At 39.5% G+C, this 25,837-nt stretch overlaps 1 protein-coding gene across 10 annotated transcripts in view; it reads right to left on the bottom strand.

Moving 5' to 3' along the window:
* USP40 (ubiquitin specific peptidase 40) overlaps window positions 1-25,837 on the bottom strand; it is a 77,511-nt gene that overhangs the window by 39,150 nt on the left and 12,524 nt on the right. For all 10 annotated transcript variants that reach the window (XM_047721405.1, XM_047721402.1, XM_047721401.1 and 7 more), the window contains 6 exons: window positions 23,775-23,903; window positions 17,391-17,489; window positions 15,630-15,737; window positions 7,035-7,335; window positions 4,032-4,113; window positions 2,392-2,563 (listed from right to left, as the gene is read on the bottom strand). In XM_047721405.1, the coding sequence (XP_047577361.1) occupies window positions 2,392-2,563; window positions 4,032-4,113; window positions 7,035-7,335; window positions 15,630-15,737; window positions 17,391-17,489; window positions 23,775-23,903 (891 nt within the window). The remainder of the gene's footprint in view (window positions 1-2,391; window positions 2,564-4,031; window positions 4,114-7,034; window positions 7,336-15,629; window positions 15,738-17,390; window positions 17,490-23,774; window positions 23,904-25,837) is intronic.

Below are 25,837 nucleotides of genomic sequence, written 5' to 3' on the forward strand. Positions count from 1 at the left end.
ATGAGAAGGAACATAAATATCACATTTCTAGGTAAAAGAACACCACCGAATTATTTTTCATATGTTTGGATGACACGGGGAGCTAGCAAATGAGTATGCCCACCCACCCCACACCAAAGAAGACATCACTGGTTGCTAAGTTCGCCAAATCCAGAAACGGTCGATCTCAGCCACCAGTGACTGGAGAGCGCTGGTATGCACGATGAGCAGTGAGCACCAGAACAGCTGTACTGAACTGATGGGAAGACCACTTTCATCAGAAGGCAAACTGAGCAGCACGCCAGCCCAGAGATCTTTGTCCAAAAGAGCAAAAAGCATTTGTTTAATTAGCATCGTTCAGGGAAAAGCAGCACGGATGCTAGCACACATCAAAATTTTTGCTATCTGAAAGGAATGTTTTCCACCATAAATTCAAAAAAGAGGCGTTACCGGTTTCCATATGACCATGGATTGTTTTTTTAAATTTCTAGATTCAAGACTCCGGGGACTGGTCATCTTACCAGAGGAACATCACCCATAAATTCAGTCCCATTTCGTCTCTCTCCACAACAGCACATGGTAGTTCTCTTAAAAAGGAATCTCCTGGGGCGCCTGGGTGGCTCAGCCGGTTAAATGTCTGCCTCAGCTCAAGTCATGATCTCTGGGTCCTGCGATCGAGCCCCATGTGGGGCTCCCTGCTCAGCGGGGAGTCTGCTTCTCTCTCTGCCCCTACCCCTGCTCAAGTGTTCCCTCTCTCTCAAATAAATAAATAAAATCTTAAAAAATAATTCCTCTTTACAAATGATTAGTTAACTGCATCAATCTTGTAGCCTCCCGCCAGGCGCCAACTTCTAGGATAGCAGAGACGTACACTTCAAACACCAGAAAGCAGACTGGAGTGAATCTAAAGCCTATGAAAATGAGTAGGTAGGTCTTTTCCATTTTAAAGGTCCCCTAGACAAGGCAGCTCTCCAAGACCACTTATACTAACACTGCCGGACTGGCTCAGGGATGAACTTTTAATGCAAAAGTTCAGAAACATTAGGAAATTTCAGAAATCCTATTACCAATCCAACCCTGAAATATCATTCAAGTCAACTAAAGTTAACAAAGAAACTAGCCTGCTTTGCTTTGTACAAGAGAAAAATTAAAGAAAGCTAATAATTTGGGGGCTTGATAAGTTTTCCAGAAAATTCATTTATTTCTGCAAAAATAAAAGCCTCCCCCTTTAAAGATTTATTTTAGAGAGAGAGCCTGAGCAAACGAGCACACACTAGAGGAAGGGGTAGAGGGAGAGGGAGAGAGAGAATCTCAAGCAGATGCCCCGTTAAGCGTGGAGCTTGACTCACGGCTCGATCTCACAACCCTGAGATCATGACCTGAACTGAAATCAAGAGCCAGATGCTTAACTGAATGAGCCACCCAAGTGCACCTAAGACTACATTTTCTATTTCCCTTTTCCTTGATCAGGAAGTAGTGAGAGGTGAAGAAAGAGTAAGGAAACCAGGGCTGAGGCCTAGTTCTACCACAACCAGAAGGCTGACTGTGGGCAAGCCACTAGATCTCTCTAAATCACAAGTTTCTCACCTTTAAAATGGGGTTAGCTTACCTTCAGGTTACCCTGAGATTAAAGAACCAAAGGACATAACTTATAGGAAGGCACTATAAGTAAAATGAACAGCACTGCTGTCCTAAAAACACAACTGAATCAATTACTTGGGAGATAAGGATTTACAACAATCCTTGTTTTACTGCACAACAGAAGGTGTTTTCCTTCCCTGAAAAATTTTAGTAATAAATGCTATCCTATACTTAGGAAAGGGAGAAACATTAGTTGCTTTTGTTTAGTTCTTGGTTTTAGGCAACATGCTTTTTTTTTTTTTAGATGATTTTATTTATTTGAGAGAGAGAGAAAGAGAGAGGGAAAGCGTGCATGAGTGGAGGGAAGGGCAGAGGGAGAAGCAGACTCCCTGCTGAGCTGGGAGCCCGATATGTGGCTCGATCCTGGGACCCTGGGATCATGACCTGAGCTGAAGGCAGATGCTTAAGTGACAGTGCCACCCAGGTACCCCAGCAACATGCTTATCTTTATCTTTTTACTCCTTTCCAAAAAAAAAAAAAAAAAAAAAAGAAACAGCTTTTTACTTTTTCTCTCCCACAAATAAAATGTAGCAGGCTTGATTCTCCCCAGAAAGCCTGCTGGCTGGACAGTGCGGGCCTCGCCTGTGCAGAAAGAAGACATACAAGTACAGAGAGAACATCTGGCTTGACCCTCGGAAAGTGGGAGATGTAGAATTTTCTTAAGTGCTTTGCAAAATAAATAGTTGAATCCTAAATGGGATTTTTGAAAAGGAGAAACCAGCTTGAGATGGACCTTAATGTCTAAATTAAGAGGAATCAAGGCTAAATTACCTGAAATATTGACTGTCGAAGATCTCCTAAAGTTTTTCTTTTATCAAAGGTTAAATCCCACACACTTTCTGCTTGAGAGACGACTGGGTGCAGAGCCCCACTGAAGAAATGATAATGAGGGCCCAGGTGGAGATGTAACTCTAAATTATTGTTTGTAGAATCCCATTCTGCCCTTTAAAGAGGCATAAAAAAAATACATAAATGCTCTGTTTTTATAACACAGTTTCATCCCAAACCAATTATACTTGATTTACAATAAATTCTCTGTTCTAATTATTATTAATGTCCTTTTCTTCCATGTGCCAAAATTTACACATTTTAGTTTCTCAGTGAACAGCAAAATTTCAGCTCTGCCAGCATGAATTCCAAGGAAAATAAATTTTAGTATACACCATACAGTATTACTCTAAGTATGGAAACTCGAACTCTTCTAATGCTGAGAATATAGTTATAAATATGCTAGAAACCTTTTCCTGCAATTGTGGCAAATGCTCTTCCGTAGGCTCTCCTGGAAAATATTTCAAGTGGGTCTCATGACCCTCCAGCCCACTCTCCCCGGTCGAGTAGATCGCAAGTGGCGGATTGCCTCTGAATCCGCTGGGCGGCCTTGGAGCCGGTGCCTGACCCTTCTGCCCCAGGCAGTCTGGCCCAGGGAGAGCTGGATGAGGCCACCGCCACTGCTCCAAAACTCCCGACACAATCCTGTTCATGTGGTCGAAGACAGCACTAGCTCTTCTGACGGCCGCATTAGAGAGCTTAGTGCTGGCTGGCGAAACCCCTGCGGCTGTGGTTGTGAACACCCACTGCCGGTCCACACCCACTCACGCAGGTTATTTTTCCTGTTTAAGATATTTTACCCTACTTCTTATAATTTTAATGTCTTCATTTCCTTTGATAGTGGTTTGCCATTCAATCTACCTGCTGCTTCTTTGGCCCAGTTTTAAGCCAATGATTAAAATATTGAACACATCCTGGCTACATAATCAGCCAGCCACGTGGGTCCACAAGGAGGACTCGAGAACATGCACTTCCCTAACTAAGCGCCCCCACCGACCGCGGCAGAGAGCAAATGAGGACACAGTTCTTCAGGGTCCAAGACAAGACCACAAAAGAGAAGATGAAATCAGCGAGTCCTCACAAACCAGGCCCGTGATAACCCATTACAGGTGTCTGCTCGGATGGACATGAAGCCCAGTAGTTAGCAGAATCCATATTTCCTCCTCTCACCCGCCTCTGGTCCTCTGTCACTGAGTGCTGGGTCACCACAACTACTTAACACACGAGGGGTGACTTTCACCCAGGCTCTCTCTACATCTCGGGAATCACCTGACGGGTCAGGATACAATTCACTTAATGTCCTGCGTGTTCACCGATTTCTCCAGACTTCTGAGGCTTCACCCCTACTCGGCAATGGCCATTTATGTGACATCGTTTCATTCACTCTTACAGATAAAAATGACTTCAAAGTAAGATAAGTAAGATACTCTGCCTACAAAAATTCGGCAGCTACACAGACACAGGCATTGATTAGTTGGCTTTGTTTCCTTTTTAATTTTCCTGATTGAAGACTTAAGACCTAAATGAGATCCTCATTCTCCAGGAAAAAAACCATTCAAACTTTAAAAGTAAGTTAAGATTACCTTTTTATTTGCAGTTCAATGTTGGCTGCGTCCATTTCACTCAGCAAATGACATGGAACCCCGTATCTTGGATTAGCTTGAGCTGTGAACAGAACGCTTCATTAACGTGGGCTGATTAAATGGAATCTGGCGGCTGGGACTCTGGCAAGGATGTGTGGGGAGCTGGAAAGCCTCTACTAACTACCTTTGTGAATGCTAACTTCCTGTGGACCTGTCTTCCCATGTGAAACATGAAAACACTGGAACAAATGGAAGATAAACAGTTTTTTATGCCATGCTAAAAGGATTCCATTTCTTCAATTCTCTTCAAGGATGCTTTTAAAAAAGAACACCCACTGTTTTCTTCCAGATAACAAATGTAGTAATTGCCACCATAAAAATTCTGGAAATTACTTTTACAATATAGAAGGTATCTTATAGATATTACTGTAATCCCATTCCCAAGAGATACTGCTAAGACCTGTTGTATGTACTTGTGGTCTTCCTTCTAAACCTACACAATGTGTCTGTACACACACATGTACCTACACACACATGTACACACTTAATTTAAAGTGACTGGGATCGTATTTGACAAATCTGTAACATGCTTTTCACTTCAGATTTGTGTTTCTCCAAAGTTTTAAATGATTGCATAGTAGTTCATTCTACAAATACCATAATTAATCTAGCCAATCTTTTTCTGGTAGATATTTAAGGTGATTTCTAGTCCTTATTATATAATAATGGGAGTAACAAACACCTTTGAACATGAATATCTACATACAGCTCTGATTATTTCAAGACAGATTTGCAGAAGAATTACTGGTTTAAGGTTTTCAAATACGTATGATCAACTGGTTATAGGACTGTATGCCTACCAGCTGTAGAGGAAGAGCCAACTGCTAAGAACAAGTAACAAAAAACTTTTAACTTGGTAGGGAAAAAGTAGCAGCTCATTGCTGTTTCAATTCCTATTTTTTAAACTTATTTTTTATTAACATTTAATGTATTATTTGCCCCAGGGGTACAGGTCTGTGAATCATTAGGCTTACACATTTCATAGCACTCACCATAGCACATACCCTCCCCAATGTCAATTCCTAATTTTTTTATTATGATTTGGGTTGATTTTATTCATTCATTCATTCATTCATTCATTTATTTATTTATTTTGGAGAGAGAGAAACCATGAGCAGGGACCGGGGGAAGAGAAAGAGGGACAGGTGGATTCCCCACTGAGCAGGGAACCACATGCAGGGCTCGATCCCAGGACCCCGGGATCATGACCTGAGCCAAAAGCAGATGTTTAGCCAGACTAAGCCACCCAGGTGGCTGATTCTTTTTTTTTCCTCCAGTTTATTGGTTGTTCCTATTTCTTCCTTTGTACATTGCTTATTTATATCATTTTCCCAATTTTCTACTAAGCACAATGGAATATATGTAAAAGCACTCGGCAGATGGGAAATAAATTTGTCATTTATTTAGCTGTTTCCCATTAGGCCTGTCATTTGCCTTTTTTATTGTTTAAGGTTTATAACACTTTTCCTTAATTTTTCTTTCTTTGCTTTTAAGCTTAGAAAGGTCTTCTCTACCTTAATATTGGAAAATATATTTTATACATTTTAAGGTTTCCTTTTAACATACACATTAAAGGAACTCAAATTTCATTCAAGCGATGATCATAGTCACTTGATTACACTGACTCCTAATTCAAGTGACTGGCTGTTAACCAGCTTCCCCTCTCTGTATCTTGAGTAATTCCCTCTCCTCCTGTTCATCTGAAAAGTCACCTTACCACGGATTAAAATCTTCGAAAGACCTGGGTGGATTTCTGGGCTGGCTCTACACCAGCGCTGTGTCCCTCTCTGTGTGAGCACTGCACTCTCTTAGCTGCTGAAGCTCTACAAGCAGGTTTTACTGATGGAGTCAATGCCCTTCAGCAGGCCCTTCTTCAGTCTTGGTGAACATTCACTTCTCTAGAAGGATTTTAGAATCACTTTGCCAAGTTCTGTCCCTTTATCCCCACAAAAAGTCCATCAAGATTTCTGCCAAACCTTTATTCAATTCCTAAGCTAACTGGAAAACTACCATTCAGTGCATAGCCAAAACATAACGCATACTAAAATCCAATTCATTCTTTTTGTGTTAATATATATTTCTGTAACTGTGGATTCTGCTTCAGAATATTTTTACCATAGCCACGACTATATTCTTACCGTCAGAAAAATAAAGCCTAGAATTTCTCGTTAAACAGAATAATTATGTAACTGTTTTAGAACCAGAAAGTTAATTTCCTTTGACTCACATGCAAATTAGTAACTTCTCTCTTCTTACTTTTTATAAAAATGATTACTATTCTCATTTTCTAAGAACAGTGTCCTAATTTGTAACTACAGATATCCCTCTATCTAAGGAACTTCCCTTCTTAGGATTTTCTACTTCTGAGTAGACTTTGGGAAGTGACCAAAGTCTTACATACTGATTCATGTCAGTGGTTTCAATAAAAAAATTTATCATTGAGGGTCTCAGTGTCTAGCCTCCCTGCTATGAGCTGTGTTAGAAGGTTTAACAAAGAACGCTTTGAATTTATTTCAACTGCTCATAAAACACATTAGTTACCTTGAAGGAAAGGAAAAAAGAGGGCAATAAAAGGCCACTTACAACTTGAAGGCGACAGACACATGGCCAAATGACAGAGCCAAACCTAAGCATAGGGCAATTGTACGCAGGTTGGTCCACCCAACAAGACACCATCATGCAGTTCGAGAAAAACCAATTCTGAACACTAACTATGGTCTCATATCATTAGAGGGGGAAAATAAAATAGAAATATATCATTATAAAATGACAGACTGATGGATTTCTTTTGGCATAATGTATTTCTTACTATTAGCCTGAAAGTATTTAAAAATGTTCCAAGAGCACACTTTCTCTTTAAAAGGGTAAAAATTAAAATAGCATTCAATATTTATCTTCTAACATCAACAACTTGAACAAATAGGAACATTTCTCTTTCCATACCTTCTGGGGGTCTCTGCAACTGGGATTTCCGATAAAACAACATGTAGGCACTTTCTTTACCCTGAAACTGCCGTTCAATATCTTTTTCCTTGATTGGTTGGACTTTGGAATCATTTATATCAAACCAGTGGGGACAGGAGGTTTTATCATTTAATCCTGGGGATTCTGAAGTAAATTTCTTGAAAATGTGTTGATCATTTCTTTGGAAATCAGACTCAGCCTGGAGAGAACCATTCTTCAATAGACTGACTGTACTTTCATCTGAACTGAGTAGAAATATCTGGGAATGAAGCTGTAAGAACTATACAGAGACAGAAAACAAATACTAGGTTAATAAAAAATTTTTTAATTGGACACAATAAAAAAACTACATCTTCCTTTCTGTGACTAGATTTTGAACTTTATTTTTGCCCTAGCCAGCTGGAAGGGGAAAAAAAATCCATCTGAGTCATGATTAAAACATTTAATAAAAATCAGGGTCCTCTCTGTTAAACAGTCACATCAAGGGAGGAAGCTGCCATGCCACAATCTAAAACATAGGTTACTTCTGCCTCAGTAACACCATTCTTAAAAAGTACTTTACTAAAGTAGATTAGGTAGAACAAACACTTCTGAGATGTTTAAAGCAATCTAAACGAAGCACAAAGGCAATCCCACAGTGAAGCACTACAGAAGAGAATTTTAAAACTAGTGACTCAGACAATCTGTTGGAATGAAGTCATAATTATAAGCCTGCATTGTCACGTAACATTAACTAAACCGAATGTTGTCTGTCCAAGGAAGCGGACAGGTTAGCTCAGGAAACCAAAGCGCAGAAAGCTTAGGTCTTAATCCCAAAGACTATTTCTCAAGTTCTAGCTAAAGGATTAGGAAGAAAAAAGCATCTTTCCTCATTGCCTACCCCCACTTTCCATCTCTACTCTTCTCTCACTCCCTGACTCCTGTGGCCTTACATCTCCTCTTCTCTCAGCATGAACTCACTTTATGCAGGAAACCACTCGGGAAGTGTGCAACATCTGCTTAGCCCACCAATCAATATGGAAAGGTGACTTTCTGATTTTCCACTTGGATGGAAATAATGTATAGTAGTACCAACACTCTAATCAAAGTACTGTTTTACCACAGACAGATGGAAACAGGTCTATGACCAAAAGACAATATTGCTAATACTGTGTATAGAAGATGGTAAAACAGTGTTGCAGCTAATTTTTTAGGTACAATCAAATAGTGATAATCAGAGAGTAGCCATTTTTTTCCTTTGTTTGACAAGTGAGAGTTAATTCTTTTTAGCCTCAAGCTTCAGCAGAGTCTGGTCCCAATAATGTCAGAGAACTTTTACTGGTCTACCTTTTCTGATAAGAAATGATAAACTCCAGACAAAATAATGAAAACTAGTGTTTGGAGAATAACCAGAAACAGGCTTAAGCAGAGGGGACATAATCCTTCAAGAGGGGACATAATCCTTTAAAACTAGGTGAGTTTTACATGAAGCCACTGGTTCCCACTTTATAGCAGTGCATGGTGGGAGAGTTCAAGCAAAGGGCAGGAGTCTTACTGAGCTGAGGAAACAGAATTTGAAAATGCCAGAGAGGCTAGAAAGCAAAAGACAAAGAGTTGCATTAAAGAGCCTAGAATCTATACCAAATCCCCCTCAAATCCTTGGCTGACTCCTGATTGAAACATGGATGGCCCAAGACACAAGAAACCCCACAGAAAGCAACAGCTGGTGGAGTCACGATTGGAACAGAGATTTTAGCAGAGATTTCTGGGTATATGTGCAAAGATTTTAGCAGAGATTTCTGTATAGACAGAACACAGAATTGAAGTTCTGATGAGATAGAGACATATGACAAATACCTGAGGCTTTCTGTTGAAATCCTAGAAGGGCCGTGCCTTAGGCCAAGAGCTGGTACGCTTGTAAAGCGACAGATAAAAGGCAAACTTGAGGACCTTATGTAGGGACATACATAACTTTAAAAAAATAACCACTTAAAAGTGTGAAGATAGCTCTCAGCTCAGGGGCAGCAGGTCATATTTGCCCTCAGGCCACCGTTTGCTAAACTCTGCCTTCAAAGGAAGAACCATGCATTTCCCATGGGACTAAGAGCTAAACTGCAGTAGATTCACCCTACAAAGCCCAAAATGAAGCTTCCATTGGATCAAGGTTTCAATAATCTGTTAGAGCATAATGCAAAACTCTTTAGAGAAAACCATTAAAAACAAAACAAAACAAAACAAAAAAAAACCACCATATAATCCACTGTGTCCGGTAGGCAATATAAGATTAAATGACACACAAACAGGACAGTGTGATTCAATATTCAAGAGAGGATACAGTCAATTCATAAGGGAAATAAAGTTAACAGAAAGAGCCCCAGAAATAATCCAGATATTATGACAGTGAACAGCTATTAAAATATTTAATTATATGACTTAATAAAGCTAATAGTATCTTCAAAAATTAATCTATAGGAAAGGATGAACAGAGTGGGTTCAGATAGGGAATTTCAGCAGAGAAATGGGATACTCTCAATTAGAGCTAAGTGGAAATTCCAAAGCTGGCAACCACAATATCTAAATGAAAAGTTCACTAGCTGGGCTTAATGGAAGACTGGATATAGCCAAAGAAAGAACCAATGAACTTGAAGATGGTGCAATGTAAATTAACCAAGCTGAAGGAGAGGTAAAAATTAGAAAAAGAAAAAAATCTCAGTTACTTAAGATCTGTGAGGAAATCCTGAATGGTCTAATTTTTTTTTTTAAAGATTTTATTTATTTGATAGATCACAAGTCGGCAGAGAGGCAGACAGAGAGAGAAGGGGGGGGGGAAGCGGGCTCCCTGCTGAGAAGAGAGCCCGATGTGGGGCTCGATCCCAGGACCCCGGGATCATGACCTCAGCCGAAGGCAGAGGCTTAACCCGCTGAGCTACCCAGGAGCCCCTGAATGGTCTAATTTACATGTAACTGTAGTCCTGGAAGGAGAAGAAATAAGGGGCAGAAAACCAAATTGGAAATATAATGGTCAAAACTGAAGAAAGACGTCAAGCTATAGACAAAAAACTTAGCAAATATAAAACAAATAAACATAAAGAGTACCACACTGAGACACAATATTGTTAAGCTGCTAAAAAACAAAGAAAAAAGAAAAAGAACCTTAAAAGCAGGCAGAGAAAAAGATACATCATGTTCAAGTGACACTAGCCTTCTGAGCCAAAATAATGGAAGCCAAAACATAATGGAGTGACATCTTTAAGGTGCTGAAAGGAAAAAATGGAAACTATTACACTAGAATTTAATACCCAGCAAAAACAACCTCTAAAAAACTGAAGGCACACTAGAGATTTCAATCAAAATCAAAATGATACTAGATGCACAGCCGAATGTGCAAAAAGTGGCAACAAATACCAGAATGGATAAATATAAAACACTATTTTTTCACTAATTTCTTTAAAAGGTGCCTAAGGGTTTGAAGCAAAAAATAGTATTAATAAAAATAAGTAACATAGAGTAGAATTTACATGTAATGGTACAATAAAAGGCAACAGCAGACAGGACGGGAGTGGGGAAACGTGGTTATACGACTGTAAGCATCTTACACTGTTCAGGGAATGGGATACTATGAATTTGTAGTTGGTAATATTGATTTATGTCCAGTATAATCCCTAGAATAAGAATATTAAAGAAATAAAGCAATATATTAGCCAACAGAGGAGATAAAGTAGAAAGACTGAAAACCACTTGAGTAACCTAAAGGGTGAGGGAGAATGAAAGAGCAAAAAACAGAGGGGGCAAATAAAAAACAAATACCTCAATGGTAAGTTTAAACTCAACCATATTCATTACTCCATTAAAACCAAATGGACTGAACATTCTCATTAAAAGAAACTATCAGACTGTCGTCTGATAGAAAACAGATGAACAAACAGAGAGGGTAGAGAAGATCAACAAATACAAAGCTGCTTTTTTGAAGAGTTTAATAGATAAACCCCTAGGCAAGACTGATGGAAAAGAAAGCTAAAACGCAGAAATGATCAATAGCAGAAATGAAACAGGGAACATAACATCTGCTCCAATGGACCTTATAAGGATAATACGGTGGTATTTCAAACAAATTTATGCTATTTTTTAAAAAAGATGTTATTTATTTAGAGAGAGAGAAAGAGAGAGAGAAGGAGAGAGTACGAGCCAGGGGAGGGGCAGAGAAACAGACTCCCAGCTGAGCAGGGAGACTGATGCAGGGCTCGATCCCAGGACCCTGGGATCATGACTGGAGCTGAAGGTAGACACTTAACCAACTGAGCCACCCAGGCACCCCAACAAATTTTACTTTATTATTTTTTTTAAAAGATTTTATTTGTTTATTTGACAGAGATCACAAGTAGGCAGAGAGGCAGGCAGAGAGAGAGAGAGAGGAGGAATCAGGCTCCCTGCTGAGCAGAGAGCCTGATGTGGGGCTCAATCCCAGGACCCTGGGATCATGACCTGAGCAGAAGGCAGAGGCTTTAACCCACTGAGCCACCCAGGCGCCCCAAATTTTACTTTAAATAAAAGAACAAATTACTTAAAAATCACAACCATGCAAAATAAACAGGAACCAACTTCACACTGTTTGCAAGAAACACACTTGTATAAAATGGCTTGCAGGGTTACATTAATACCAGATGAGGTAAATTTTAAGGCAAGGAATACTAGCAAAGATAAAGGAAGGGCAGTGTACATCAGGAGGCCATAAAAATCCAAAATGTGTGTGTATCTAATAATATAACTTCTTGGTACATGATGTGAATCTTTCCAAAGTAAAAGGGGGAAGGGACAAATCCACAATTAAGGTTAGAGATTTAAACCACTCAGTAACTGATAAAACCCAAAGACAGAAAAATTAGTAAGGACAGAAAAGAAATGCTATTAACCAATTTGACATAATTGACATTTATAAAACAATATACCCAATAAGTGCAGAAAATAACTTTTCTGGTGAATAAGTATTAACTTTTAGCAACACAGAGCATATTCTAAAGTGTGAACCAAGTCTCAATAAATTCAAAAGAACTAAAATCATGGAGAGTATGTTCTCAGGGTACAATGGAATTAACTAGGAATCAACTTATAGATAAAACAAAAAGATAGAAAGAAATCCCAAATATGTGGAAATTAAGCAACACAGTTCCCCAAAAAATCATGAGGGAAATTACAAAATATTTTGAATGGAATGAAAATGAAAACAGGTCAGATTTGTTTGCAGTTAAATTAGCCCTTAAAAAGAAATTTATAGGGACGCCTGGGTGGCTCAGTTGGTTGGACGACTGTCTTTGGCTCAGGTCATGATCCCGGGGTTCCGGGATCGAGTCCCACATCTGGCTCCCAGCTCCATGGAGAGTCTGCTTCTCCCTCTGACCTTCTCCTCGCTCATGCTCTCTTTCACTGTCTCTCTCTCAAATAAATAAATAAAATCTAAAAAAAAAAAAAAAGAAATTTATAGCTTTAAAAGCTTGTATTAAAGGAAGGTTTAAAAACAACTGAGATACCATGCTGGAAAAAAGTTGATCTAATGAGATCCCAGAAGAAAAAGGAAGGAAATAATTAAAAATAAGATCAGAAATCAATGAGATAGAAAACAGATGAGCAGTAGAGAAAATCAACAGAGGCAAAAATTCGTTTTTTAAGAAGTTTAATAAACTTGATAAACCCCAAGCAAGACTGATTAAAAAAAAAAGTGAGAAAATACAAATTACTAATATTACGAATGAAAAAGAAGAAATAACTTCAGGTACTACAGACACTACAGAGAATATGGGATACTGTGAATAACTTTATGCCAATAAATCTGATATTATGGATAATGTCAGAGAACAAATTCCTTAAAAAACACAATTTTCCAAAATAATGCAAGAACAGAAAATCTAAATAACACTACAAGCAAAGAAATTTAAACTATAATTACAAAACCTTACTGAAAAAAAAAAAAAAAAATTCAGGTCTCAATGCAATAGGAAGCCCAGAAATAAATCCACAATTACGTGGTCAACTAATCTTTGAAAAAGGAGGCAAGAATATGCAATGAGAGAAAGTCTCTAAAACACATAAGTTCTGGGAAAACTGGGCAGTGACATGCAAAAGAATGAAACTGGACTGCTTTCTTAGACCATACACAAAAATAAGCTCAAAATGGATTAAGGACCTGATTGTGAGACCTGAAATCATAAAAATCCTAGCAGACAGCAAAGCACAGTAATTTCTCTGACACCGATCGCAGCAACATCCTTCTAGATAGGTCTCCTGAGGGAAGGGAAACAACCAAAAATAAACTATTGGGACTACCTCGAAATAAAAAGCCAACAAAACTAAAAGGCAACCTACTGAATGGGAGAAGATATTTGCAAATGACATATCTGATAAAGGTTCAGTATCCAAAATATACAAAAAACTACAATGCAACACCAAAAAAATCAAATAATCCAATCATAAAATGGACAGGAGACATGAATGGACATTTCCCCAAAGAAGACATTCAGATGGCCAACAGACACATGAAAAGATGCTCACCGTCACTCATCACCAGGGAAATGCAAATCAAAAGTACAATGAGACATCACCTCACACCTGTCAGAATGGCTAAAATCAAAACCACAAGAAACAAGAGGTGCTGGCAAGAGCGTGGAGGAAAAGGCACCCTGCTGCACTGCTGATGGGAATGCACACTGATACAGCCACTGTGGAAATGATATGGAGGGTCCTCAGAAAGTTAAAAACAGAACTACCCTATGATCCAGTAACTGCACTGCAATATTTACCTAAAGAACACAAAAACACTTATGAGAAGGGATACATGCACCCCTATGTTTACTGCAGCATTATTTACAATGGCCAAGATATGGAAGCAGCCCACGTGTCCATCGACACATGAATGGATAAAGGTGTGGTATTTACATACAATGGATATTATTCAGCCAATTAAAAAAAAAAACAGAAACGAAATCTTATCATTTGCAACAATATGGAGTTGCTGTGTATTATGGTAAGAGAGATAAGCCACCAGAGAAGGACAAATACCATGATTTCACTTGTATGTGGAACTTAAGAAACTAAACAAATGAACAAAGGGAAAAAAAAGAGAGACAAACCAAGAAACAGACTCTTAACTAGAGAGAACAAACTAATGTTTACTAGAGGGGAGGTGGGTAGGGGGATGGAGAAAATCGGTGAAGGGGTGAAGGGGATTAGGACACTTACCATGATGAACGCTGTGGAACATATGGTACTGCTGAGTCCCTATCCTGTACAACTGAAACTAGTAACACTATGTTAACTACACTGGCATCAAAATAAAAAAATTTTCAGGTCTCAATAGCTTCACCAAACATTTAAGAAAAAAAAAATCAGTCTTAGAGAATTCTTTCCAAGAATATAAAGGAGTGTTTCCCGACATGTGAGTCCTATATAACCTAACACTAAAATCTAACAGACACTACAAAAAAAGAAAACCAAAGACTAACATCTCTCATAAATGGTGAAGCAAAAATCCTATATGAATGAGCCAAATGAATGCAGCAATACATGAAAAGCTCATGACCAAGTGGGATTTATCTCAGAAATATAAACTTTGTTCAACATTAAAAAGGTCAATGGAATTCACCACATTAACAGAATAAATGGTATATAATAAAAGTCAGCATTTGATAAAATCCAACCTCTATTCAAGATGAAACTATCAGTCAATGATTGAAAAAAAAGATAAATCCCTCAAACTTATAAAGGGTATTTGCATTTTTAAAGAACCTGCACAGCTAATATCACACTTAAGAGTAAAATACTGAGACAGTGACCCAATCATTTTATTTATTTACTTGAGAGAGAAAAAGAGAGAGAGAATGAGAGGGGATAGGGTCAGAGGGAAAAGCAGGCTCCCTGTTGAGCAGGGAGCCTGATGTGGGACTCGATCCTGGGATTCATCAATCCAGGACCATGACCTGAGCTGAAGGCAGTCGCTTAACCACCTGAGCCCTCCCAGGTGCCCGACCCAATCATTTTAAATGAAAACCTTAAAACCTATGCTATGGACTCAGAGTCCTTAAGCCAACATCCACTTCCACAGTGTGGTCTAATTAAAAGGCGCACTTAAACACTTACTGAAGTATGGAAGCCCCTTGCTTCTATAAGGAATAGCTCCAAAATGTTTACTAAGTGTTGCTGTGTGTTTTTTCAGTCGAGTGGTTTCACTTGTGTTCAGGTTTTGCATCTAATCTCACAGCCTAGGAAAACTGATCACCAAGATTAACAGGATTATGTGTAAAAGAAAGATCAAGGGAAAAATGTGGGAACACCCTAAGACATTTCTGTAAATAAATGATGAGCTGCAGGGTATGAACTTCACGACATTTCTTGCTGTTGTATTAAAAGGCTTTCCCCTCTTCTTTTTCTGCTTACTTCTTGATTCTATAATAAATTACTTGATAACTTAACATTTAATAAAGAACTCAACTGAACTTTAACCACTAAATAAAAATACTGATTTCATCTTCACCTAAAGTTTCGTTGCAAAGGGATCATAATATAATTTCCTGGTATGGGACCTCCCATATGGATGTCATCTATTACCTTTCGCAGTGGCCCATACTGTCTTCTGTACTTCTTGTTCCAAGACATTCCTGTCTTTTTCAAGAGTTTCTGGCCCAGCTGATCAACAGGAATTACATTATTCTCCTCCTTTTGAAAGAAACAATCATTTAAGAAAATGTGATGAGATGTAACTATAACATTTATGAGTTCAAAGGCACCAGCAGAATTCTATCTAATTACATGTGCCTAAGACAGCAAACATGTCAGTGGATTAACCATAACTGTTGCAAAATAAAAAATTTTTTTAAGAAGTAGACTAAGCTTCAGTTTAGAAAACTTGAATTGTGCTTTCCTACACCAAAGTTTACACATTTACTTATTTTTAAAGATTTACTTATTTATTTTAGAGAAAGAGAGAGAGAGAGAGTGAGAGTGCGCATGCACACACAGGAGTGGGAGGAGGGGCAGAGGGAGAGAGAGAATCCTAAGCAGACTCCCTGCTGAGGGAAGAGCCTGATGTGGGGCTTGATCTCACAACCCTAAGATCATGGTCTGACCTGAACACTCAACTGAGTCGCCCAGGCGCCTCAAGTTTCAACACTTAAGGAGCATCCAAAGAGTATTCTAAGATTGAGTAAATTCCTGCTATTTTGTGGGATTTTTTAAGAAATATTTAAGTGCAAAAAAGGATTATCAAGATCTCTTCTGAATGTTTCCAAAAAAAAAAACAAGTTCTAAAAGCTAGTAAGAAGTGACTGTTTTGGGCTGAAATGTGTCCAACCCCCCACCACCCCAGCCAATTCATATGTTGACTCCTTAACCTTCAAGATTTCAACTCTGACTTTATTTGGATAGGGTCTTTAAAGAAAAATTAGGTCATTAAGGTGGGTCCTAGGCCAATCTGCCTGGTATCCTTACACGAAGAAGAAATATGGACTCACAGAGATCTTCAGGGTGCCCAGTCACAGAGGAAAGGCCATGTGGACCCACAAGGAGGTGGCCATGTGCCAGCCATGGAGGCCTTAGGAGAGAACAAGCCTGCTGGCCCCCTGATCTTGGACTCCCAGCATCCATGACCGGGAGAAGATAAATTACTGTTGTTTAAACCCTCCAGTCTGTGGTCCTTTGTTATGACAGCCCCAGCAGACTGATACAGTGGCCGCAGAACAAGGTGGTTAAAGGACGCAGCGCAGTCCGTGGTAAAGAGTTAAGAAAAAGTCTTTGTAAGAATGGATAAACACATGCAAGGAACTTACCACCTTTACAACACAGTGCTAAGCAAACGTTAAAAAGCCATATAGCGGAGGCATTATTGGTATATCAATATTAGGAATGAAAAGGGGGACATAACCTCAGGAACTACAGAGAGTAGAAGGCTAACACAGGAAGATGGCAAATTCCAAAACAATACATACGGTAAATCCCAATTCTATTTAAAAGGACTGTAATACCCAAAACCCTATACCCCAATGCCAATCAATATATGTATATAAACACAGAGAAGACAGAACGTAAAGAATACACATCAAAGTGTTACAATTACTGGGTACTTGGTTTAATTATACTTGTATATATTTTATACTTTTCACATATTTCCTAGGTTTTTTCCCTCAAATTTTCTACCACAAATATGAATTTTTTTATAACCAGAAAGTCTCTAAAAAATAAACTGTAACAATAGACAGAGAAAGCCCCAAAGGAATAAGACTCTGACTAGTACCAGTAGCAGTTCTAGCAATGAGCACGTATGTGTGCATATCGGAAATACACACACACACGCAACTTAAACTCTCTCTCTACCTGTAATAAGATTGCTTTCAGAATTATCAGTGGATCATCATCAATCTCTTCTTCATTCTGGAGATCTTTTAAATTCACAACTGGTTTGCTCTCTTCCTCCTAGAAAGGAAAGCAATAAAAATTTGTTGCTTAAGAGGTAATTAACAAAAAACAAAATTTCAAGATGGAAAAATGATGATAAAAATATTGGAATAACTTATGTAGACCTTGGAATCCAGCAGACTGGGCTTTGATTTCCAGCTCTGGTTGGCTAAACCCGGCCACGTTATTTAATCTCTCTGGCATTATCTGTGAACGGGACTGCAGATAAACTCCCAGCACAACACACACGTGGCAGATCCCGACAGGTTCCCGGGAAACATCACTTCAGCTGCACCTTACAAATCCTAACATGTTGTGTGTCACTGGCTAGCACTCGCTTCTATTTCCTGATCGTCCAAACTTTGCACCCCACTCTATGAAGTTTTTCGAGAACACGTCAAAACAAGGTATTTTTCTCCATTGATTTTTTAATACATGCCATCTTGCCAAAGTATTTTCATTTGACTTAAAACCATAAATACAAAGAGACCTAATGACACGAGACAAAAATAATAAAGAAATAGCAAAATAAAAATGGTAGACTAAATATAACCATCCTACTGAATGATTACTAAAAATGCTGGATAAGCAAACACAACAAAACAAAGGAATCTTTTTAAAACACACACTGAATTAGCAAGAGTATCAGGGAAATCCTCAGAGAACAAGTGAAATGGGAACCAGGAGGAAATCTAGAGTTGAGGCCTCCAGCTGTCCCACCTTGTTGACACAGCTCTTACAGGACAAGGTCTGGGAGACAAAGCCTAAGGACCCTCCAAAGTACGGAGCCGAATGATTAGTGTTCCAAACAACCAGTTCTCCGGTCCTCTGACACCATCTAGGGGTCACAATTCAGGTCAGTTCTGATACTAACTTCACGCAGTCCTGCAAGACTGCCCCCACTTCAGACAACAGCCACAAGTGGGGTCCCAGGCCACCTGCACTTCTGCTGGGCTGATTACAAATTGTAGGGTTCCTACAATCCCCACTTCAGGTTTGATAATTTCCTGGAACGGCTCACAGACCCTTATACACAGGACCTTATACACAGGACTATAGTTTAGTACAAAGGATACAATGAATGGCCAGATGGAGAAGCGCATAGGGCAGGAAGGGTCCCGAGGGCCTCTGTTCCTCTACAGGGTAGGGGCGGCCACCCCCCTGTGGATATGCCCACCAGTCCAGAAGCTCCCTTACTGTCCTGGCTTCAGAGTTGTTGTTGTGGGTTTTTAAAAAGATTTTATTCGTTTATTTGATAGAGAGGGAACTCAAACAGAGGGAGCAGAAGAGGCAGAGGGAGAAGCAGACTCCCTCGCTAAGCAGGGAGCCCAACATGGGGCTCAATCCTAGGACCCTGAGAACGTGACCTGAGCTGAAGGCAGATGCTTAACTGACTGAGCCACCGAGGCACCCCTTGCTTTAGAGTTTTAATCAAAGTTTCAACATGCAGGCATGACTGATTGACAGAACTCAATCATCAGCCCATCTTCCCTCCACAGGTCAGGAGCTGGGACTAAAAACACAAATGCTCTATTCATGTGGTTGTTTGCTCTGGTGACGAGCCTTCAGTCTGAAGATGTCTAGGCCCCACCAAGAGTCATCCCATTAGCACGAACTCAGGTGTGGTTGAAAGGGGTTCATTATGAACAACAAAACACATGCCTATCGCTCATGCAATTTCAAGGACCTCTATTCCAGGAACCTGGGACAAAGACCAAATATATGATTTCCTCCCTCCCTCCCTTCTCCCCCTCTCTCTTTCTTTCTTTTAAGTATTTATTTATTTGAGACAGAGAGAGAGAGAGAGAGTGAGAGTACACATGAGCAGGTAGAGAGGGGCAGAGGGAGATGGGGAGAGACAATCTTAAGCAGATTCCCCGCTGAGCACAGAGCCTGACTCTCAATCTCATAACCCATGACATCACGACCTGAGCTGAAATCATGAGTCGGACACTTAACCGACTTAGTAACCCCAGGCACCCCAAGTATATACTTTTAAATTATACCACAAAGATAAACTTCAGCAGACAGCTAGAAAAAAAGAGCTACCTACTTTCTCAGTACAAACACGACCTAGAAAAATTTCACCCCACAATAAAGGACAACAAGGAACTGGCTTGGTTTGACCTTGATACTAGAGATGAAGGTAGAAAAACATCTGTAATGATTTGTACTCACAAGTAGGTCCCCACAGGGGTTTGTGGTCCAAATTCACACTAGCTGTATGGCTAAGTCAGGATGTGATTTTAAAGTTAAGGGTTGGAGTGACCCCAGGCATGTGGAAGAGACAAACACTTTTTCAGAGGAAGGTGCTTTCAACTCAGCCCTCAAATTACTCCAGTAAATCACATTCTTAAAAAACCAACCACCCCAGGCTACAGTCTAAAATAATAAAATCACAAGGAAGTAGACTCAGCAGATATCTAAATCAGACTGCAATTAGCAGACCAATGAAATAGCATGTTTAATAAGTTTAAAGACATCATTAAGGAAAAAAGATGTAAAAATGGCAGAAGGGGAGAGGCAGGCCAGCACTGCCCCCTATTTGACACACTACTGCAGGTGACAAACAGGCAAGGCCCAGTCCTCCTCCGCTTTGCCAGTGTCCAACCCTGGCCTTGTTGAGACAGTAGGACGAGTTCAGGGCTGCCTCCTGGGAGCTGTTGTGAAGCCTTCTCTGTTCCACTCCCTCAAAAGTGCAAGATAATGTCAGTCAACCATCGATGAAGCAAAAGGTCTCTAAAGAAGCAAAAAGCAGGGGCGCCTGGGTGGCTCAGTGGGTTAAGCTGCTGCCTTCGGCTCAGGTCATGATCCCAGGTTCTGGGTTCGAGCCCCGCGTTGGGCTCTCTGCTCAGCAGGGAGCCTGCTTCCTCCTCTCTCTCTGCCTGCCTCTCTGCCTACTTGTGATTTCTCTCTGTCAAGTGAATAAATGAAATCTTTAAAAAAAAAAAAAAAAAAAGAAGCAGAAAGCAAAGATCAGGCTCCTTTTTGCAGCCAGATCTCGAGTCACATTTTGAATAGGAAATGGTGTCCATACTAGAAGAAAGGGAGCATCTTCTAGACAGACTAAGGAAGACAGAAATGTTGCATTTAAAAAACACATTTTTTTTTAATTTTTTTTTTTTAAAGATTTTATTTATTTATTTGACAGAGAGAGATCACAAGCAGGCAGAGAGGCAGGTAGAGAGAGAGGGGGAAGCAGACTCCCTGCTGAGCAGAGAGCCCGATGCGGGGCTCTATCCCAGGACCCTGAGATCATGACCTGAGCAGAAGGCAGCGGCTTAACCCACTGAGCCACCCAGGCGCCCCCACATTTTTTTTTTTTAAAGTAAACTCTACACCCAACATGGGGCTCAAACTTACGACCCTGAGATGAGGAGTCGTATGTTCTACTGCTTGAGCCAGCCAGGCGCCCCTGAAATGTTGCCTTAAAACCAGGGAAAATTACGTCTGATGGGTCATGAAAGTTATTTCTTTGCAGACGGTACCTACTAAAGAACGCCATGAATGCAGGGAACAGCTCCTTGAAAGGAGAGAAGAAACTGCCAAACTGTAAGCAGAAAGAACAATACCAGGCTGTGATTAGAATATATGGAATTCTAGGTCTCTGGGCACAAGCAATCTCCCAGGATAATGGTAACAGAAAGACAAGCAGGGCCTAGCAGGTATACATACTGAAGTTGAAATTTTTTTTTTTTGAAGATATTTATATATTTATTTGACAGACAGAGATCACAAGTAGGCAGAGAGGCAGGCAGAGAAAAAAGGGGGGAAGCAGACTCACTACTGAGCAGAGAGCCCGATGTGGGGCTCAATCGCAGGACTCTGAGATCATGACCTGAGCCAAAGGCAGAGGCTTAACCCACTGAGCCACCCAGGCACCCCTGAAGTTGAAATTCTTAAAGCACTACTCATTATTTGAGCACCATAGAGCTCTGGATGAAAAAGCAGTGATCCTGGAAGAACGGAATAAGGAAAAAAACTGGACAAATGGGATGTTTCACAGGAGGCATCAAGAAGGAAATATATTAAGCGCAAATGGAAAGCAATCTTCTGACTGCTCTAATGTAACAAAGCTTCAGGAACAGAGGAGCAGTGCGGAGAGCAAAACCAAATGACAGAGAACCTGTCTGCCCTCTCGAGTCACACTGCAGACCCAGAAGGGGAGCCTGACGATGCCAGAAAAGAGCAGAGTGATTCTGAGGAAGTGAACACGTGCAGATCCGTCCAAGGAAGCACAACCTAGAATGGAGACATGAAGAGAGAATCACCGCTTGAGACATGAGACCTCACCGCTGTACGAGGCTACCTCCGTGCGTGATCTCCACCACAGACTTGAAAGTGAAACTGCAAACAAATATTTAAGCGTCAAAGACTGACACTAAATCTCAGCACCTCTAAAAGTGGTGCAAAGCAGCGAAGACAGGCGGCATGATGGGAATCTGCTCGAACTAAGCACAGAGACCTCGAGAGCTGAATTAGACCAGACGAGGGAGGAGACCTTCCCTTTATCTGACTGGGAATGTGTCCCAGAAACCAGCGTCTTGGCCCAACCGTGGCACAAGCATTTGGGAGAGATGCTTGTATGATGTTCTTGGCCAAACAAAATGGAAGGTAAAGGGCTGGAAAGGGCGAAACAAAGCAGCATTTCTCCAAAGATGTCTGAAACTAAGATGGTTTAGCAAGATGGCTGGTTTATAAAGTCAACAAACCAACGGTAACTGCATTTCAAACACTACTACACAGAGTCTAGAAAATACAAAGTTGAGACACGGCCCCACAGAACACCTTCCTGGTAAATATCAAGCAAAAAGTCTGACTTTTTAAACATCCAAATACTTTTTAATATCCAAGTACAACAGATGGAGCACGAGAAATGCAGACGGATGTTCTGAAAAGCCAACAACGCCATCAAAGAGAACGTGCACCCAGAACACTGTTGTCACCCCAAGAAGCTGTATTATTTTATGTGCTACAACTACTGGTTAACACCACCACCTGTCTGATAATCGGGAAGATGTTGTAAGCATTCTACCCTACCATGATGGTCTGTAACTTATGGACATTTCACTGTGTTTTAGGTACTTGTTAGAAAACTGGTTGCGAGTTCAGGCTTGGTGTGTAACACACTTTGATTCTTCCCATTGCAAATAATCGGAACTAGACTTCCAGGAGGCACTTTCCCTCAGGACATCTGCAAATTCTTAAGAAAATTACAAAACTTTTTAAAGAAGCTCTAAAATATGAAAAGATATATCTGACTTATACATGCTGGATCAAAACTCTACTACTGCTGAGAATGGGTGTCGTGTATGTGTAGATACTGACAAGCTGATCCTAGAAATGGTCACAGAAGAATAAAAGGCCAAGACACTACTGAAGAATGACATGACACAGGGACATCTGCCCTACCAGATACCACAACTCATTACAATGCTACCGAAATTAACAGTGTTACTATTGGCCTAGGAATAGAAAAAAGAACAATGGAACAGAACAGAGGGGCCCAAAAGGACTCATACATAAATAAACAATTGATATAACACAACTGGCACTGTTGATTGGTGGGGAAAGAATGCATTATTCAATAAATGGTAATGGGCAACTGGGTCAAAAAAAAAAAATCACACACCATTCATAGGAAACCATTCCAGAAGGACTAAGAAGTTTTAAATGTAAAAGGCAAAACTATAAAACTTTTGGAAGACATTATAGGAGCAAAATCTTCATCATCTTTGGCTGGCGTCATGAGAGGCAGAGAAGCCTGGAACAGCTGTTGATTACAGGAGACCTAAGAGATATCCTAACTAAATATAATGCAGGACTCTGAATTTGACACTACATTGGGGAAGAAAATGCTGTAAAGGATCTGGATGACACAACTGGTGGAATCTGAATGTGAACTCTTCATTAGAGAGCACCATCATTTCAATGCGCAAGCTTCTGATTCTGATCTAGGCTTATGTAAGGAAACAGCTTTGTTCTCAGGAGACAAACACGGAGTATTTAGGGGTAAAGGCACCTAATTTCAGATGGGTCAGCACTCATAATGTTAACTGTGTGTGTTTGCACAAATCTGGCAAATTGTTAACAACTGAAGGACGCAGGTGAAGAGGATCTATAGGTGTTTCTATGATGCTGGTTATTTTTCTGTAAGTATGAAACTATTTATAAATAAAAATTTAAAACTTCTAACAACATTAACTTCCCAAGCCTATAAACATTTCCTAGGGCAAATATATATAAGTGGCAAAAGATGATCCTCACCAAAACAGTAGGACTAGAACTAATTTCTATGCTTACTTGAAATTGCCAGTTTCCCAGATGATCGACATCTTTAATATAGACGTGGTAATGTCCTCCATAGCAACCACCTTTATGTATAATAACTGAGAAGAGGTCATAGACATACTCCAAGTCATCCGAGTCACTCTATGAGAAACAGAGCATAAACAGTGTTAGTTTGCATAAAATGGGAAGACACATGACCAAAGAGAAGAATTTCTTTCTATTAAAATAAGAAACCTCTTTATTATTGTTATTTAGGGGTAAATTATGTAAATTTGAGTAATTGGCTTTAAATTTAAATATTTTTAATTCTGAGACTGAAAACTGTCATTCATCTAATACCACATAACAACCAAGCAAATTCTGCCTCTTACAGAGGAAAACGCACAAAATGTTATTTTTAGGAACTTTGGCTAAGATCATGTACTCTAAAGTGCTAATAAAACATGCTCCCAATGCGTCTGCAATAGTTTTAGCAAGAGAAAACCATCTTTGTGTTATACCTATTATTACGCTGCTTTAGAAATGTATTCTTTAGCTGTTGAATTTGTCCTGTTTTCCAACTAGATGGTCATGAGTCTCAGAGTCAGCCTCCTGACACTCAGTGCTCTGCATCACAAGAATTAAGCAGTTATGAATACTATCTGTTTGTTTAGAGACAGTTTAGTGGGATGAACAGGTTCTTTCTTCTATGATCAATCTTTTCTATAATTAATGTGCTCTGTAATTATGACTGACCCAACTGATGAAGGATTATATCGGTGTTAAAAAAAAAAAAACCTACGTTAGGTTAAGAGATACTCTGCATGTGAATACACCACTTCAAGGGTGTCAATTATTAAGAAACTTATTTCCCTGAAATACTGTACTTCTAAAGTAAGTAGTATTTTTTAAATGTCTGGTTCAGGCAAAAGATGAGAGATATAAACACAGAGGCAATGTGACAATTTTTTTCGTGAATACCGAAATCAAAAAGTGAAACTACGGTCAATTTCTTAGCTAGTGCTCAATGGTTCACCTATTTCAATTTTGTTATTTCAAAGTATGTTAAAATAATGTGACAAACTACTTTTTTGAGAAGAGCTAAAATTTTTCTGTATGAGATGATACACATGAACTAAATCTAGAGTGGTCATTTCGTAAGATATGTAAATCAGACTAACATCCTGTACACCTTAAATGTACATAGTGATGTCTGTCAATTATTTCTCAACAAAACTGGAAAATTATAGAAGAATTAACTCAGTTATGCTGAAAAAAAATTATTGTTGTTGTTGCTGTTTTTAAGTAGGTTTTACGCCCAGCAGGGAGCCCAGTGCAAGGCTTGAACTCACAACCCTGAGATCAAGACCTGGGCTGAGATCGAGAATTGGATGCTTAAACGACTGAGCCACCCAGGAGCCCCCAAGAACTGTTTTATTCAGGCAATAAATGGGGGAGTGTATTGACTTACTCTGGAAAAACTGTTCATTCTGTATGTGCCACTCAAACAAAACCCAAAAAGTTCAGCTACCAGGCTTGAAGAAGAGGAAGGCCCATCCAAATTGAAGAATAAAGAAAATATAATTTTTATACAAAAAAACTTAATAGCTACTTAATAAATGCTCTTTCTGGTCTCGATAAACATACAAATGACTTGTAAGAAGAAATGCAGCAGTCTCATGGCTCTGATCTTGGCACGTACAGCAATTATCCAGAAAATATTTTGAAACGGCTTATGAAGTACATTGTATAATTAATGTTTTCAAAACTTTCCTTCCTGTATCTCAAAGATTATAAATTCTAGTGAAATTCCAATTATCTATTCACTTTCTATATGTGTAATTCATTATTCCATCTCATGTAAACTAAATCCAAATCAAATAACAAAATACTAATTAGTAGTCATTAATTAGTCATGTAGGGTCATTTCTCATTCTGTTCTTAAGTTTTCTTCTCAAAGATTTTTCAAGGAGAGTTTACTAAAAAGAACTGGGGACAAATCCATACTTTGGAAATCAAAAGGACTATAAGAAACCAGTAGTCCTTGGCTGGGACTGATTTCATCCACACTCTCCCCCAGGAGACACGGGACACTT

This window comes from Lutra lutra, chromosome 3, assembly GCF_902655055.1.
Source record: "Lutra lutra chromosome 3, mLutLut1.2, whole genome shotgun sequence".
Lineage (NCBI taxonomy): Eukaryota > Metazoa > Chordata > Mammalia > Carnivora > Mustelidae > Lutra > Lutra lutra.